Below are 17,839 nucleotides of genomic sequence, written 5' to 3'. Positions count from 1 at the left end.
ATTATCCGCATCATACGGATCTGATTTAACCTTATCCTTTCCGTGTCTCTTCTTCCCTTCATTCAACGATCTACTAGCTCTAGATGACGCTGTAGATGATTCTATAGATGCTGCCGCTCTTCTTCCCGAGTTGGATTTTACTGGCCCAGATACTCTCCCCGACGATTTCTTCACAATTTTTACGATGAGAGCAGAACCTCGAGATTGGGATGAGAATCCGTGTGCGCGCTGGATGGGACAGGAGATTTCATCTCCTTGTCTCTTGGAAGGTGCCATTGTGAATATGAAGTGGTGCAATTGATAAGACGTTCGAATACTGTACTCTTTATTTAACCAACCTCAATTGTTGAGTATATATATATGAAAATGAGATATCGATATTGAATATAGTGTATGTGGAACGCAATGTGATAGATATGAAATCAAATACAAATGACTGAAATTTCCCTCCTTTTATATATTTTATACATCATATAACTTACCAAAATCAGTTTCCAACACCAGGTTGCAACTATTTAAAGACATACACCATGGTACCTAGTAATTCTGGAGATTTATTAGAAGACCCGATCACGTCGGGACGAGCTGGTCTCCCAAACTTTCGGTAAGATAGTGGGTATAAATGGTGAAAAGTCTGCACATACTATGGAATCGGTTTGAAAATGAGTCTTTTGACGTCAAATATTCAATCATTCTGTGCTAACTCACATGGAAAGTATGTCAAGTTGTTGGTGTTGATGGGATTTTGGTGATAAATCTTGCTGTCGGCCACGGATCGATTTCGGGAAAGTGGATTCTTCAGATCATTGCTGAGGTTCGATGTTATTATATTTGTGATGACACTTACGAAATCTGCTATAGGAATATTCAACCTTTTTACCAGCTCAAGGAGAGAAGTAGGATCCCTCCCAATCAATTTACTCCCTCGAGTCTCTTTACATCTTCCACCTTTTCTCCCTTTTCTTTTCTTTCTTCCTCTGCCTCGCTGCGCCCACCTTTCCATCCCACAAACCTCTTCTTCCACTACCCAACAGTATCTCCTCCTTCCACCCCTTATCCTTGAACTTCCACTTAATCTGAAGAGTTTTCTTTTTCGTCTTGATCTTGACTCTTCGTAAGTTACTGGAAAAGATGTCGTCAAGTGTAGAGAAAAGCTTACGGATACCCTGTCCCTTCTTTGCCAAATCTGGACTAATCTCAACCTTGACTGCACCCGCCAATTCTCCTATTCCAATCGATGCTATCGTCTGATCTGTGTAGATTTTGAGACCCACAACACATGATGCATCCCAAGCGTCTTTGGTCATATCTGCTTCGTCATTAGGAATGGGAAGAGCAGGAGTTGGGAGTGGAGTTGGAGGAGGTGTAAGCGTAGAAGTCGTGGTAAGATTGATTGGCGTAGCGAGGGATATTCTCTTTTTCTTCTTCGGAAAGTCCTCCTGAATTACACCTTTAGCATAGGCCATGTCATGCTTTAAACCAATTTGGATCAGTTTGTCTCTTCTATCAAGCCAATTATCTTTGACAACATCTTCAACCCTGGGAAGTGTATCATCGCGATACCCGGTTATTTGAAGATGAACTTCGTAAGTACCTGATTCGAGAAAAAGTTCAGTTGTAGCGGAGCGATCACCACTAGAGTAGCCGCGAGCTATGTGAGATTTTTGGCCCGGTGAATGGAGCTGAAAAGAGAGGTAGTAAGTATGTTGATCAGTGAGACCACTGAAGTAGCGAGTGTCAAGTTGTGAGAGAACTATTACTGTTGTGGCTGGGACTGGAATGGTGAAGTGAAATGAGGTTTCATTGTAACTAGAGAGTCAGTAAGGCGGCAATTACGCAAAATCAGAAGAGAATACAGAACATAACAATTGGATCACTCACTCTCCGGACCAAGGTACATTGACAGTAGTCCAGTGTTGGGCAACGTGCCAATTGAACCAATCACAATGGAATATTCTCGTTCTCCAGATCTCATCATATCGATCAAGAAAATCCTCATAAGGCATCCAGAAGATACCTTCATTCCCAAACTTATGATTAAGTGCATGAAGTGCTTCTGGAGTCCATTCTTTAGACCCATCTGACCACGGGCCATTCCATTCAGTCTCACCCCAAGGATTCTTCACGAGGCATAGACGATTTCCTTGGTATTCAACCGCTCGAAGAACAGAGTAAGCATGGTCGTCTTCGATACCTTGCCTTCCAAGTTGATAAGGATCAGGATGATTGTAATCCCTTGTACCAGTATTAAAGATATAATCTTTGCCGACTTTCAAAAGACCCTCAGTCCAAAATGAATCTTTATCAAGTATGTCAGCGGTAAGAAATTGGGTAGCGACACCACCGGTAAGATCTTCGACACCCTCCCTAATGATTGATCAGTATCATATTTATGGAATGAGAGCAGTAAAGTAAAGCTCACCCAGGCCAACCCCCACTAATCGAATCGTAATCGCCATGGATTTTAGCAAATGCCTTCTCAATAAGTGGTACCCAGGTTTCGTTTGGATCAGCACAAGAACCAAAAAACAATGCATCCGAGCCGGTTTGGAAATTCTTCCTATAGTCTGCACGAGAAGCTTCCGGGTCAAGTCTTCCATGAGAACGATCCCACACCAATCTTCTATCATCATTGCAATCATCGTAATCGGGATTGGTAAGGTAAAGTTTATCGTCAACAATTTCTGACACCCATTCTCCATCGCGATAGAATACAAATCCATACACTCCAACTTTTTCGTTTCGTGCTTTTCTCGGGCAAAGTTTGTCGATAAGTCGTGGAAATGCTTCGTCTACAGTGAGACATGCCAGAGAAGATATGAACCAACAATCTCCTTCTGATCCTTGTCGTATATCTTGTACATGGGCTTCATGACCAATGAAGAATGTCGGGGCATCAAATATCTCACTTATTCTCTTTGCACAAGCAGGGTCTCGCCCTTTAGTCGCGGTCAGATTGAAGGTTTCTGCTCGTGTAATGACTGTCCTTGTAGTCGTGGGCTTTTTCGAAGATCTTAGTCTTGTATGTTCTCCTCCACTCACTGTATCTAGTTCTGTGACTGTGAGAGATCTGAGGCAATACTCCATATCATCGAGGTTAAATTCGTTGTCACTGTATTTGGTGTTATTGCGTTGGCATTCTGCTACAATAGCTGCAACCTTTGCTTCGCATTGATTCACAGCTGCATCGTATGAGACATTGACGCTACATCCAGAGACTATACTGCGTGGTTTATTTTCACCGATCAGACGCTCGTACATATATTTGGGAAGAACATTGGGTGCTGAAAGTGATCAATTAGTAAGATATGACGTTTTTTGAATTGGATAACATCAAGCTTACGTCTGGTGATTGTTTCATCAGATGAGAGTTTGTTCTCCCAAAAGATATCGAGACCCTTCTGGGTAGTTGAGGTTGAAGTTGCAATTGTCATTTTTTTTCCGATTTTTTTCTGTGAGAGGGCGATGAAGTATGTTTAGGTTGGGTTTGTGTGATTTTGTAAAAGATGTGTAATAATGACTTTACTATCCAGTATATATAGGGTGTCATAAGAATTGTACAAAGGACCTGTGAATGAGATGATGGGGAGATGAAGCTTTTGTACAAATAAGAACTCAATCGTTCTGAACACGATCGCTCTTGCAAAATTCTTGTTTCGTGCAATGAAGTTTGCTTCATGCTTGGTGAGTGAAGATAGGAAAGCATTCCGCATAGGTTGGAATAGCGACTGCCTAATCAGTAGGCACATCGTGAATCTGATAAGATTTACAAGATTGATACGTGCTGGTGGGTTGCCCCTTTCCTCTGCCGCAAGTCAGGTACTACTTGCAGTTAATACTCTCTAATTCATTCTGTCGCCAATACTGCTGCAATTCCATCCCTAAACAAAGTTCTTGCATACCATCTATGAAATGTAAAGACCCAATCTGGAAATGGTCTCTTGTTAATGGTTGGATTGCATGACACACTGGAATACCAAATCATCGCTCCATCTCTTTCATGATTGAGTTCAAACCTGTGCATTCCTGAATTTTTTTTCCGGTCATCTCCATATCCAATCTCAACGCAACTGGGAGAGTCTCGGGGTCTATCATCCCCGGTCTTGGTGAACAGAACCATAAAATTACCGCCAAACAGAAGAGAACCTTTTGGGGGTAGTGTTTTGTCAGATAATGACTCTAATTCCAATATTGGTCCTGAAGAGATTTCTGTGTCTTCGTTTGAGCATTATTCCTGATAGAAAACTACAAACAATACTGACTTGAATATCCACAAGGTATAAACTGCATACCAAGGAATCGCAATGATGCTATGAGATACCGTTCGGGGGTAAAAATCCAACCTGTGAAGAATCCGCGGGTAAATGTTGCTAAAATTTCTTCATCAATCCTATTTCGAATGTCGGCTTTAGATAATCGAATTTTGTATGAAGCTGTAACACTGATATGGTTTCTTGGATTTATTATCGAAGAAAATGATTGCGAACTGCTGGTAAATAAGGGTGATAAGTGTTGGTATGATGTTATTGTGGCCGTCCTTGCGGCCGACAATGGGTGATCTTGAAGGTATATAATGATACCTAACCCCACAACAGCGGCAGGCACAAGCAATTTCGAAACAGCGAGTATGGAAAGAGACATCTTGTTCTTCTCTCTGGAAGGGTTTTATGTCTATGATAGTAAAGGTTGAAAACTTACTTTATACAGATTCCTAATATGTAGTGGGATCTAACAAGAGAAGTATTGACTCACGACGTCTTTGTTGTTCCGTTCCCACCCGTGTTTAGGAGGTGAATTCGTGGTGGAATTCCACAACTTTCGCGATCTCTTTTCGAGCATCTCTTGGAGATGATCAGATGATCCAGATGCTTCAAGATATCAGAAATCAAGAAACATCCCCCCTCTCCAGACCTTTCTTTGCTAGAAAAGAGGAAAATGATACGCCCAAGTCGCTACACGATCTGTGGACCAGCCCTGGAGGTGCTACCTGGGTAGGTAGCGCCTCTTCTTCGCGTGTGGCGTGGTTGTGGCTGTTGCTGTGGCTCAAGAACGTTTAGCTCAACATAACGTGATTTATCAGTAAACAAATCATATTAATAAATGAATCACCTTATTTTATACATAAAATTCGTTTGTATATAATTATACACTTTCTTTATATAATAATATAATTTAAAGAAATTTGAAAATATTGAAATTTAATTATATAAATATTATAAAAATCTAATTATTTATTAAAAAATTAAATTATTATAATAGTTATTATAAAAATAACTTTTTTATAACGAAAATCATAACAATTTCTACTTTTTTTAAAATATAATAAAAATATTTATAAAAAAAACTAAATTTATAAATAACTAATTTTTTATTATTATTAAAAATTCTTTTCTTTTTTCAAAATAATAATTAATTATTAAAATAAGAATATTGAAAAAGGTCTAATTTTAATGTATTTTCAAGTGATCCATTTATTGATATAATCTGCTCACTGATAAACCATGTTAATCGTTCTGGTATTATTATTCTTCGGACGAAACAGTGTTGATATTTTGGACTCGTAGGATAATCACAAACTCGTTTCGATTGTTTACAGTCTGGTTTGCATTCTGGAAAATAATCGATCAAATTTGAATCCCTAGTCTTATCGCAAATGAATTGTAGCTCTCAGAGGAAGCTAGCTACCTAAGGTTACGTTCGGTGAGGGAAAACGCCCTTTCGCTTGGTTCGAAATGACCCCCAGTACTCCTTTCGATGTCATATTCAAACTTGGGATGCTTTACGCAAAGCTCGATTGTCTCAGCCATCATGATTATGATGGGCGGTCATATCACGAATATCCTGATCGTACTAATGCCGTTGCACCTTCCAAGAATTATGTAATTAATATCGGTAACTGGCAAAGATCAAGCTTCGGAGATTGAAAGCTTATCCAGCATCTTGGCCCAGCTACTGCAGGAAAGCTTCAATGCAGGACCGCATCCCGTCTTCATCAATATGATAAGCTTTTTCGTTTAGGTATAATAAGATCATTGCTGCCAACCATTTCTTGGTGAGGTGGTAGCATAGATGGGGATCTATGTTTCCCCACTCTACCACCTTCCTGATTAGACATCGGTACAACACACGAGACCATCACTATCATTCTTATCCGATATCAAGCATGGGAAGCTGCAGGAGGTACTGCATGTTATCATGTACAATTAGATTTCACCTCAAAATTATACGACCAAATGGTCGATCACCGGACAAGTTAAAAGGGCCATGTTCTACTTCTTTCACCATGATCCCCTTCACGCTTCTGTCTTCTCTTTCAGACCTTCAACATGTTGGTGCCAGTATCTGTTGTCTCTCTTGCAATTGCAGCAATTGTAAATGCTGCCCCCTCCTCAGTCAAGCATGTGGTGCATGAAAAGCGAAATGCACCACCATCGGATTGGGTGAAAGGCTCCCGATTGGAAGGAAGTGCAATTGTGCCAATGAGAATTGGCTTGACACAAACCAATCTTGAAAATGGTTACGACTACCTCATGGAGCTGTAAGTCTCTTGTTGATTTGTCCTGGAGGAAAGAGCTCAATCGAATCAATTGGTGCTGATAACTTTTAGTTCTGATCCAGAATCTGCAAACTATGGCAAATATTGGTCCACAAAAGAAGTCCACGACAAGTTCGCTCCTCCAGGAGAAACTCTCAAGTCGGTCAAAGCTTGGCTTGCTTCGTCAGGAATTCATCATTCTCGAATCTCTCATTACGAAAACAAAGGGTGGTTAGCATTTGATGCTTCAGTTGAAGAAGCCGAACGTTTACTCAATGCCGAGTTTCACGAACACGAACATAAATTTAGTTCAAGTGTTCGAGTTGGATGTGATGAGTACGATTGTTTATGATAGATTTGAAATATTTTCTTACTAACCTATTCCAGGTACCATCTTCCAGAACATCTCGTACCACATATTGATTACATCACACCTGGCGTCAAGCTTGCACCAGTCAAGAAGAGAAGCGTGAAAACGAAGAGATCCACACCTTACCTTTCCAAGAGAAAGAATCGTCTTGCAAAGGGCAATGCACTTTCACAAACTTATGAGTGGACACCACCTTCAGCTGCCAACCTTACAAGCGACCTTCAGGGTTGTGGTTCGAACATGAGACCCACTTGTATCAAAGCCATGTACAAAATCCCTACTGCCACCTTGAATGCTTCAGGCAACTCTCTCGGATTGTACGAGCAAGGAGATTACTTTGCCAAGTCGGATCTCGATCTCTTCTATGCAGAGTACGCTCCTTGGGTCCCTCAAGGAACTTACCCCGTTCCAGCGCTCATTGATGGTGCAAATTTCTCCGTACCGGCCTACAGCGCATTGAATGGAGGCGAGTCTGACATTGATATTGATATGGCGTTTGCTCTTATCTATCCCCAGACTGTCACCCTCTACCAAGTGGATGATCAAATCTACGAGCCACAAGAAGTTGCAACAACCAATTTATTCAATACCTTCCTTGATGCACTTGACGGAGTAAGTTGTTCAACTTCTACAATGAAGCCATTTCTAACCTTAGTTTAGTCCTACTGCAGCTACAGTGCATACGACGAGACCGGAGATGACCCATCAATTGATCCCGTTTACCCTGATCCCCAACCTGGTGGATACAACGGAACACGCCAATGCGGAATATTCAAACCTACCAAGGTCATCTCCGCATCATATGGTCAAGCCGAAGCCGATCTCCCAATTTCCTATTCAAAACGTCAATGCAATGAATTCATGAAACTCGGTCTTCAAGGACACACAATCCTTACCGCATCCGGTGATTATGGAGTTGCTTCCTTCCCTGACGATGGCAACGCAAATGGATGTCTCGGCCCCGAAGGTAAAATCTTCAACCCCCAATACCCCGGTAACTGCCCCTACATCACTTCCGTCGGTGGAACCATGCTCTACGCCAACCAAACCGTCAACGATGCCGAATCCGTCATGCACGTTGATCTCGGTGGTAGCGCCTCAAACTTCACCAGTGCAGGCGGTTTCTCCAACTACTTCCCCATCCCATCCTACCAAAAATCCGCAGTAGAAAAATACTTCAAGAGAGCCAAACTCACTTATCCATACTACTCGGAATTCGAAGTCGACGTCAACACAACAAAGGGTCTCTACAATCGTATCGGACGTGGTTACCCAGATATTGCCGCCAACGGTGCAGAATTCAGAGCGTATACTGCTGGTGTCGATGAGCATTGGTATGGCTCCAGTCTCGCATCTCCACTCTTCGCATCGGTCTTTAATTTGATCAATGAAGAGAGATTCGCAAAGGGCAAGGGTCCAATTGGATTTGTGAACCCAACGCTGTATAAAAATCCAAAAGCGTTGAATGATATCGTTAATGGAACGAATGTTGGGTGTGGAACGGAGGGATTCGCAGCGGTAGAGGGTTGGGATCCGGCGACTGGACTGGGAACGCCAAATTATCCGAAGTTGTTGAAGTTGTTTATGGAGTTGCCCTAGAAATACTCATCAAGATCTCTGAGGGGATTTGGGGGAGGGGTGGAGAATGAAGGGAGTTGGAATGTAATGTGCTTGTTTAATAATATAGATGATACGATCTATGTGTACTCATGTATATAAGATGAAGCAATCAATTAGGGAAAGAGGTTATGTAGCAATATAATCTGATACATGTACACGGTGACCTACCTGAATACCTCCCTCGAGCCTATCTACCAATAAACACCTCAAACAAAACACCACAAGCGCGTACTTATCTCCCCAGCAAATACTGCACCGATGAACAAATGATTCTCTTGATGAATCAATACGTTCCGGTTCTCGAAGCCTAAACCCCATCTTATCCGTCATCTCGTAAACATCTATGTAGCCACTCCCGACTACGGAAATGCATACATCTCTTTTGATCATAATCACTATTCCGAAGATTTCTCGACAAGGGGGAGGTATGACATAAATTCCCTTGGTAGAATCACCAATTAAAACATATTCTATCCATTGCACCCAGCAGGAACTTGTACCAGTGGTCAGGATATATTGTGCTATATGAATGTAAGATCTTAAGAGTTTGTACTTGATGATGTGAAGTTTGCTCTATGAATCATTCGGATCTGCACACTGGAAATTTTGTTTGTTCGATGACAACTTCTAGGGCGGAAGCAACAAACATACCATGACCATGAGGTAGAGTGTAGGGCAGTGAAGACCCAGGTACTATTCCTCCATATTAGAACATCAAATTAAGCTTTCCAATTGCAAAGAGTCGAATTTATATATAATCACGTTGTTAAGTGACGATACGAGAACGAGACATCAAACAATCATGCTCTGAAAACGGAACAAGGCAAGTACCAACTCTTCCAAACATCTTATCTCAAGATTCAAAATCAAAGGAGACGCGCCAACTCAGAATCAATCTTTTGGAGCCAAGCGGAACAAGGAGTATCGCGATGAGTGTGTTAATTTGTATAAGTAATAGCAAATATAATAGCCATAGCTATGATAATGGTAACGACTGTAGCAAGAATGACATAACTAATAAAAAGAGCAAAAACTGAAGACCAAATAAGGCAAAACGCAAAAGTCAAAGAACTAACAAGTCTCACGAAAGCCAATTAAGGAATACGTAGCAAGTTCAAGTCATCACTCTCAACTTATCTCACCTCTTAGACACGAGAAATGCTTACGCTCAAAGGGAGACACTTCGAGCCGTAGTATCATTCCCATCATAGGCCACTCCGAGTGTTTCCAAGAGGTTCCGAGCCGCAACCTCTCCCGTCTCGAAGGCTCCGTGGACGCAACCGTTTCCGACGATGGTGCAATGTTCACCAGCGAATTGAAGACGACTGCGATTGTGGTTTTCGAGGGCTTCAATTAAAAGCTCGGATTCGTCGCCGGTTTTCTCGACAGAATAGGATCCGAATCCTGCGAGAGGGTCTTGAGTCCAGTGGGTGGTCTCGAGGTTGAGGAGGTCAGGAAGATCCTTGTAGGGTTCTGTACGCATGAGTTTGAATAGCGGTTCAAAAAAGGCATAGATATCCTTGGTTGAGGTCATGGCTTCAACTCGTTGGGTAAGAGGTTCGGCGATTTGGATGCAGAGCTCCTTGGTGCCAGACATGATCCAACAATTGGAAGTCACAGTGGCATAGGACAAGATTGAGGATCTGTTCAAAATTAGTCTTATAATTTGGTAACTTGCGGGAAGAATTTGCTTACTCATCAATTTGAGTACCCTCTGTAAGAGGGGACGGGTAGTAGATGAATTGATCATTGTCCTTTGGCCAGAACACCTCTTCGAATTCGACAAAAACTTTTCCAAGTGCTCCATAGGAAAAGTTGTCGATACCCTCCTGAATATCTTCAGGGAGAGCTGGCTCGAAGTTGATCATCTTCTTTCTCAAACAACCAAGAGGTGCAGTGACAACAATAGCATCAGCTTTGAAAGTGGACTTTTTATCACCTTTCAAAGTATCAACAACTATCGAATTGTCGCTTTCGCCCCATTGGATATTCTTGACGATCTCTCCCATTTTAATGGTCTCGGGATCTTTCTGAAGAGGTTTGGCAGCCCAATTGACAATCTTGTCATATCCACCTTTCATGTATAGATTTCTCTCGGTCACGAAGTAGCTCAAGTATTTAGAAGAAGCTTCTTCGATGGATGTACCGATCCACTACAATTATGAAGTTAGTCTTGCATTATAATTTAGAGCATTGGGACATCTCACAAGTTCTACCTCACGAATGGCTTGGGGAGCCCATTTGCGTTCATTGTTAGTGATCAAAGGATGATTCTCTACGAATTCATGAATGAACTCTTTCACAGAGCGATCAGGAGCATGGGGATGAGTTTCAAAGTAGTGCTCACAGTAGTCAGCGAATTCGTCAGCTACTTTCTTCGCCTTGAATTGAGATCCTGCTCTTCCCTCTTTGGTAAAGTATAGAGGTGTACCGTCATCATAATAGTACTCGATATCGAGCTTCTTGATCAACTGAACCAATTTATTCTGCGAAGTTTCATGCATCCATGCAGCACCTGTATATATAGTAAGCACACTTTTGCCGGGGGAAAGGATAAACAACCCACATTGTGTGGTCAAGACCATAGTCCCAACCACCCACAACGGAAGATATTGTTCTGCCTATTAGGTCAGGTGTATTTACCAATGTCTCGAGCTTTCCCGTTTGGAGATTTGCGACTGGTGTGGATTCGACCACCGATGCGATCTGATCGTCCTTCCAAGATTGTCACACCCACTCCATGACGTTGTAGGACCGATGCTGCACGTAAGCCGGAAATACCGGCACCCACGATAATTACGTGTGCCTTCTTCACGCCATTGCCATAATTGCCGGGACTCTCAAGTCCTGTGGACCAGATCAACGGTTTTGAGTTCTGGATTGGCAATGGCGCGGTAATTACTTGATATGACCGGTTTATTTCGTTTGGATTTAGAGCGCCAGGATGAGATATGGATAAGGTTGACATACTGATTCAACATCTGCGTATGTTTGGGGACTGGCGGGTGTGTTTGGCTATGCTCGATGAGCTGCGTATCAAAGGTCGACGTCGACGAGTGGACGGTACAAAATAGCAAAAATGCTAGTCGATGAGAATCTGCGAAAGTTTGTCGTAGTTGCACGGTTTCTCGAAACTGTTAACTCGGGTCAATTGCAGATGTATGCCGTATGATTTTAGCAATCAAAGATTCTTGTATGAGAAGCTCTGCAGAGTAGTGAATTGTGGTTGTTACTCGGATGGGAGGAAAAGAAGAAGAGAACGGGAGGGATGAGAAATGTAAAATATACTTAGTGTATGATCATATGATTGATCCACCTTATTTAAGCTAATGTTCTCTCAACAACGAAACCTACCTGGCATGCGTTTGTGTATTACAAACTCGAACACAGTAAAGGGATGATATCATTCCATGACTGTACTTGATAGATTAGAAGACAACTTCATTTCTCTGCAGCGGCGGAGTGTCACTATCAAATGCAGTGTTCGACCACCTGACAGCAATGTCGATAGCTCAGTGGACGTAGGGCCCAATTACGTGCGGTTCATGCGGTTCTCCCGAGGTCCAAGTATCAAGCAGCATTGATTCGATTGCTTTTTGGATTGGATGATTACTTCTGCATTGGACGAGGGATTGAAGGACCGACGAGATTGGATCGATTGCGAGTTGGTGGTTGAAGAATGTCTTATCGCTCCTGCAAACCAAGTATCCTTCTTATCGTATTGGTACATCAGATCCTGTCTTGGTAAGTCTAGGCGGTACAGTGGGAGATGGAAGTTCAGGGTCCTGTTGGTCTTCCCGTCACGTCGTTGCTAAGCTGAAGGAGGAAAGTACAAGCAAGCTGTCCGAATTGATAGGGTGTCGATATCCGGATGATTAGCTGCAGTCGAATCCTCAGGATAGCGAAACAGACTCGACAAGATAGAAAAGACAAGGAGATAAATGAAGGGGAGATAGCCGAGAGATGAAATAACCTCTGGAGTCTGTATACTACGAGACTACCTACCACTAGACTCAATTAGTAGCAAGTGTGTCTAATACCGATCTATACTTCTAGAATTGTATTGACTGTAGATTTATTTTTATCTTGATCGACGGGGTAAAGAAGCAACTATGATATGATGAATGCCCAGTGAATTCTACCATGAAAACAGAGTTCAATGTTAACGGCAAATATTGTTAGGTGATTGTTAGTCGACAGTTAAGTGTGACTTGGCCAGAAGTTAAACACGGATAGAATTCAATCAAGCAATCGGTATTTGGTATATGGTATCGTCAGCCCGCTTCCCTCCAATACAAGCTTTAGACAAGGCTCCACCAAATACGGAGCACAATTCAGTCAATCAATTGAGACCTGACTTATTCATCCCAACTCTGGTTGTACCTCCGACATTCACACTTATACTACGAAGCTTTTGGATAACATCCCATGCTTCGTCGTTTCTGATCCAATGTCAATCCTGATAATCCTGATAAAATGGGAGAATACGAAGTACGAACAAACATAGTCACCGGTTACAGATCTTCTGCTTCTACTTCTCATTCATTTTACCCCAGAAGTATGGAAGATAATACACCAATCTGGTATGTATCGTACACATTTCGGTAAGTCTTGCGTGAAGAGAAATCCGTGAAGAGAAATCCGATCATCGATCTTCTTATCGGGCACGAAAAAATTGTTCAACTCCCAACCTTAACCCTAGAGTTTTCATCTCATAATGGTAATGTGGGAATCGCACAGATAAGACATCCAAGTGGAAATTCTTATAACTTTACGGATTTTCCTAAGGTTTGTTAGTCCTTTCGTCATCTTACCTAAAGCCTTCTCTCTTCAATTTAATCTTCTTCCTTACTCTCTATTCTCTTGTTCGGCGTTGCGATTGTTCCCAAGTCAATTGTCGACTACTCGCAAAGATCAGGTCGCTCTATTGTCGTGGTTTAGCCACGATACAGAAATCGCTATCGGCGATGGACCCAACTCACATGCACGGTGAAGATTTTCTCCCAGGTACCACAAGACTGGTAGAAGATATCGAGCAATCCAACAATTCAAACCTTCTCAAACATGGGAATATCGTTTTGGAACCACAACCTACCTCCTCGCCGCTCGATCCACTCAATTGGTCTCGCATAAGAAAATATTGGCATGTTTTTCTGGTTTGTTTCATTACAGGTCTAACGGCTGCTACTGCGAACGATGCGGGCTCGGCGCAGGATGGTATGAATGAGGAATATGGAATCACTTACGATGCAATGAATACTGGGGCTGGAGTTTTGTTTGTAGGGATTGGTTATTGGACTTTGTTGATCTCGCCTGCTGCGTGGTTATACGGAAGAAGGGTTACCTACATCATTTGTTTGACATTGGGAGTCATTGGCGCTATATGGATGGCTCGCGTGCAATCCACGAGCGACTCAATCTGGAATCAACTCTTTGTGGGAGCATCTGAAGCTTGTGCCGAGGCCAATGTACAGCTTTCCCTCTCAGATTTGTTCTTTCAACATCAAAGAGGAACGGTTCTAGGTATCTACGTTTTGTCGACTAGTATTGGTACCTATCTAGGTCCTATTATTGCTGGATATATTGCTGGGGGACCTCTAGGCTGGCGATGGATTGGCTGGTGGTCCGTCATTATCTCTTCGTGCACCATACTTGTGTGTTACTTTACCCTCGAAGAGACGATGTTTGACCGTCCCGAATCTGCATACGAAGTTCCAATCGATGGTGTTGGGTCCCAAGCCAAGGTTGAGGAATATCCAGTTCGCCACAGCAACGAGAAAGATACTGTTTTATCCACAACTCCCTCCGACACACCTCCCATTCCACCTTCAAGCGCCCCCGCCAAGAAGTCCTTCCGCAAACGCATTCAACTAATCACACCCGCATCTAACCTCAAGGGAACTGGATTCAAACAATACTTTTCTCGTCTCTTCCATACTCTCCGCATTTTCACTTTCCCAGCCGTTTGGTACAGTGGTCTGCAGTGGGGAGCCCAAGATGCTTGGCTTACCTTCTACCTTACTCTTGAAGAAGACAACTGGACTGAGGCTCCTTGGAACTACACCTCTATTAGCTCTGGTCTTATGAATGTTCCTTGTTTGATCGGCGCCATTATTGGTTGTTTCTGGGGTGGTTATCTTTCGGATGTTTTCGTACTTTGGTACTCTAAGAAATATCGTCATGGTATTCTAGAAGCCGAAGATCGTCTCTGGATGATGTATCCATGTGCTATATTCTCACCAATGGGAATGTTTATCTTCGGTCTTGGTACAGCATACGAATGGTCGTGGCCAGCTCCGTACGTCGGGCTTGGATTCATTGGTTTTGGATGGGGTTGCGCGGGAGATTTGTCTATGTCTTACCTCATGGATGCATATCCGGAAATGGTACTCGAGGGTATGGTGGGAGTTAGCGTCATAAACAATACCATCGGGTGTATCTTTACATTTGCAGCGAGTTATTGGTTGGATACTGGAGTTAAACAGACATTTATCGCGATCGGTGTCTTGGATTTCGTGTTTGTTATGTGTACATGGCCAATGATGGTATTTGGTAAGAGCTGTAGGCGATGGACTAAAGCTAGATATTTGGAGTTTGTGAGAATCAGAGATTCTTTATGACATGATGTTTTGGATGTGAAGGCTGTAAGGAACACGGTGCGGTGGAGGTGGTTAGATATTAATGAGTTTGGGGGGATATTTCCTTTATTGTTAGTTAGAGGATTTGATTTGCAAATCAAGGGAGCTTAGTAATCTTAGCATGCAATATCATGGCGATCATATCTTTTCTTCACGAAAACCTGGAGTCCCCAAAATTACATATTATTTCACTTCGATTCACTTCAGTTTACTTCGATTTGCGATTCATTCAATTCAAAATTGCTAGTTTCCTGATAATACTTGATTGGATTAAGTATGAAAGTATCATGATCAGGTAGTTACGATTTCCCTAAATTCCAACCTCAAGACACAGAAACCCACCACTCCATCCTGAATCACATGGAAACTCCTCCACCACTACCCTCTATCTCGAACGACGCTGTCGCTTTGCAGGTGACGGGGCTTGCTTCATAGTCTCCCGTGCTCGTTTCCCTGGCTTGTGACTGTAGTCGAAATCGCGGATAGTCCATTCGACCGGTTCGATGTCACGATCAAAAATTATCTTAACATCCCCAACAGGAATATCAATTCCTCTTGGAGCAGGTCTAGCATCCCATCGGAAGAGATTTTGTTTAGCCTTGAGGATCTCAATATATTGATCATTCAATCGGTTGACGACCTTCTGGAAGCAGTGGATGAAATAGCCGTAATCCCGAAATTTATGCGCCTTTCTGACTTTTCGCATCAACTTCTCTCTCGCAGGATCCTTAATATAAGCTCCAGGATTTCGAATGCGATATCCCGGGCGATAGATAGAGTTCTTGTTCAAATCTATCTCCAAAGATTCAGCATACTCCTCCAACAAGGAGAGAGCTTTGGTGATCTTCTCTCGCCAGTGACGTGTCTCGGGCGAATCCTTGTTGAGATCCATCACAAAGCCCTGATCCTCATATATGCGATTGTTGAATTCTCCTTGACACAGCATTCCGCGAAAAACCCTATCCTGCAAATTGAAGTCGTTTAGTTGGGTGAAACATCGCTTGATTCTCTGGAATTGATCATTTTCAATATCCAACAGCAGCTCCATGCGTAAGGCTTTGAAACCTTTAACGTTCCCAACCAATGCTGCTGCTCGTGCTTGTCGAAGAGTGCCTTCAAGCGTATTGTATGATTTTTTGTGTTGATTGGTAGCATCTAAGTCGCCCACGTCTATGTCCTGTCTGAATTCAGGCACGCTCTCAAAGGTTTGGGTATATGCTACAAGCTCGTCGCACATTAGGTTGATGGGTTCGACCAATGGCGAGGACCCCTTCATCAAATCGATGTACCTGTCCTTCTCTTCTCCCGAGGTGATGGTGGCCGCAGAGTCATCGACCATTTGATGGATCTCATCCAGATAAACAGGGAGCGACTCGGGAAACTCTTCTCCACCTTTTTCCTCATCGATATTCGAATGTGCTTCTTTGAACTCCACGCTGTGCACATTCCTCAGTAGCTTTAGAGCAGCGAAGACTTCCTCAAAACTCAAATGTTTGGCAAAATCCGCACGACTTGCCTTTTGGGTTTGTTCGGAGGTTTTGTCTATGCAAACGATGAAAGAAAGTGAAAGGTCTGAACATTGACAGATAGCATGACAGAACTGTGCTAATGCAGCTTCATCGAATCTATGCGTGAAATAACCCTGATCTCCACGCACGATGACTTTCCACTTCCGAACATATCGAGCTTGAGGACCCACGAGACGATTGAAAGTCGGTTGTTGATAGAAGAATTCGTTTCCCTGGTACTCCCAATCCTGCTCAGTGGGAGCTACATTAGAGTGCTCGGCATATCGAGTCAGGGGCGATACATTCAGAGCGGTCGTGATGGGAAAGTAATCTTGGTCGTAACTACTCGTGTATTCATAGATTCCACTTAATTCCTCATTCGAATCATCCCGATACATCCAATTCGTGCAATCCATGATGAATTCATTTTGCTGGTATAGCACATGAACACCATCGTGATACATTTGCTTGCAGACGCGGAGGATCGCGGGATGTAATTCGTATTTGGGGACTTTGACGACTCGTTTGCCGTTCTTAACGGGATCTGCAATCGTGGTGATGGCGGTACCGGTTCCGAGAATGGGGTTGGTGAGTAGGTATGAGAAAATTCTGTGGGTGATTTCTCGTGGCATGTTTAGAATGTGGGCAGGAGATCCGCGAGATGGGATGCTTGATAGGAGCGGATTCTGCGGCGGGGTGTCTGTATATGGGGAGGAGCCATTGGAATAGGGGCTTATAGACTGGGTGTTGCCGGTGAGTTGCTCGGAGGTTGGAGACTTCATCTTCCCAATTTTTCTGGGGCTCTGCATGGTGAGTATTGTGATACTCTTTGTGGTGTTCTTCAAATTGTCGAAAAAATGTGGGATGTTGTAATGGTGCACAAGAGTGTTGCTGTAGGATTGGTTTCTAGTGAAACGGGAAGATGTATGACTAGTCGGCAGAAGTAAAAACTACTAATGGATGTAGAGTAGATGACTTGATGGAAGATGGGATTCAGTTTGTGCTGTTCTCTGATTGGTCCTGATGATTGATGAGTTTGAGAAGAATATGATGTCGAAAGAGGATGTTTTTTTGAAGTGGGAAGAAGAAGTCTTAAGTAGTCCTGCACAAAGTCGTAAGAGACACTAATTAGACTATTGTATTGTATTGCACCGTAGCAGATGACCGT

At 42.8% G+C, this 17,839-nt stretch overlaps 6 protein-coding genes across 6 annotated transcripts; 2 read left to right on the top strand and 4 right to left on the bottom strand.

Moving 5' to 3' along the window:
* Positions 1-935: 935 nt before the first annotated feature.
* EAF01_007062 (uncharacterized protein) lies at positions 936-3,434 on the bottom strand (the record flags this gene model as incomplete). The annotated part of the gene is made up of 4 exons (XM_038915316.1): positions 936-1,809; positions 1,882-2,367; positions 2,423-3,284; positions 3,344-3,434. 4 exons carry the CDS (start codon positions 3,432-3,434, stop codon positions 936-938), a joined length of 2,313 nt encoding a protein of 770 aa, XP_038768954.1.
* A 413-nt stretch (positions 3,435-3,847) lies between these two features.
* EAF01_007061 (uncharacterized protein) lies at positions 3,848-4,641 on the bottom strand (the record flags this gene model as incomplete). Its single annotated transcript, XM_038915315.1, has 2 exons — positions 3,848-4,209; positions 4,263-4,641. The coding sequence occupies 2 exons, from the start codon at positions 4,639-4,641 to the stop codon at positions 3,848-3,850; spliced, it is 741 nt and encodes a 246-aa protein (XP_038768953.1).
* A 1,685-nt stretch (positions 4,642-6,326) lies between these two features.
* On the top strand, positions 6,327-8,504 carry EAF01_007060 (uncharacterized protein; the record flags this gene model as incomplete). The annotated part of the gene is made up of 4 exons (XM_038915314.1): positions 6,327-6,538; positions 6,608-6,871; positions 6,923-7,517; positions 7,566-8,504. The coding sequence occupies 4 exons, from the start codon at positions 6,327-6,329 to the stop codon at positions 8,502-8,504; spliced, it is 2,010 nt and encodes a 669-aa protein (XP_038768952.1).
* A 1,189-nt stretch (positions 8,505-9,693) lies between these two features.
* EAF01_007059 (uncharacterized protein) lies at positions 9,694-11,493 on the bottom strand (the record flags this gene model as incomplete). The annotated part of the gene is made up of 4 exons (XM_038915313.1): positions 9,694-10,168; positions 10,221-10,678; positions 10,733-11,040; positions 11,169-11,493. 4 exons carry the CDS (start codon positions 11,491-11,493, stop codon positions 9,694-9,696), a joined length of 1,566 nt encoding a protein of 521 aa, XP_038768951.1.
* A 1,999-nt stretch (positions 11,494-13,492) lies between these two features.
* EAF01_007058 (uncharacterized protein) lies at positions 13,493-15,145 on the top strand (the record flags this gene model as incomplete). The annotated part of the gene is made up of 1 exon (XM_038915312.1): positions 13,493-15,145. One exon carries the CDS (start codon positions 13,493-13,495, stop codon positions 15,143-15,145), a length of 1,653 nt encoding a protein of 550 aa, XP_038768950.1.
* Positions 15,146-15,548: 403 nt separating this feature from the next.
* On the bottom strand, positions 15,549-17,480 carry EAF01_007057 (uncharacterized protein; the record flags this gene model as incomplete). Its single annotated transcript, XM_038915311.1, has 1 exon — positions 15,549-17,480. One exon carries the CDS (start codon positions 17,478-17,480, stop codon positions 15,549-15,551), a length of 1,932 nt encoding a protein of 643 aa, XP_038768949.1.
* Positions 17,481-17,839: the final 359 nt, after the last annotated feature.

Source organism: Botrytis porri, assembly GCF_014898465.1.
Source record: "Botrytis porri strain MUCL 3234 chromosome Unknown BPOR_009, whole genome shotgun sequence".
Classification (NCBI taxonomy): domain Eukaryota; kingdom Fungi; phylum Ascomycota; class Leotiomycetes; order Helotiales; family Sclerotiniaceae; genus Botrytis; species Botrytis porri.
The sequence above is the reverse complement of the archived record's forward strand: the minus strand, read 5'-3'. Positions and strand labels throughout refer to the sequence as shown.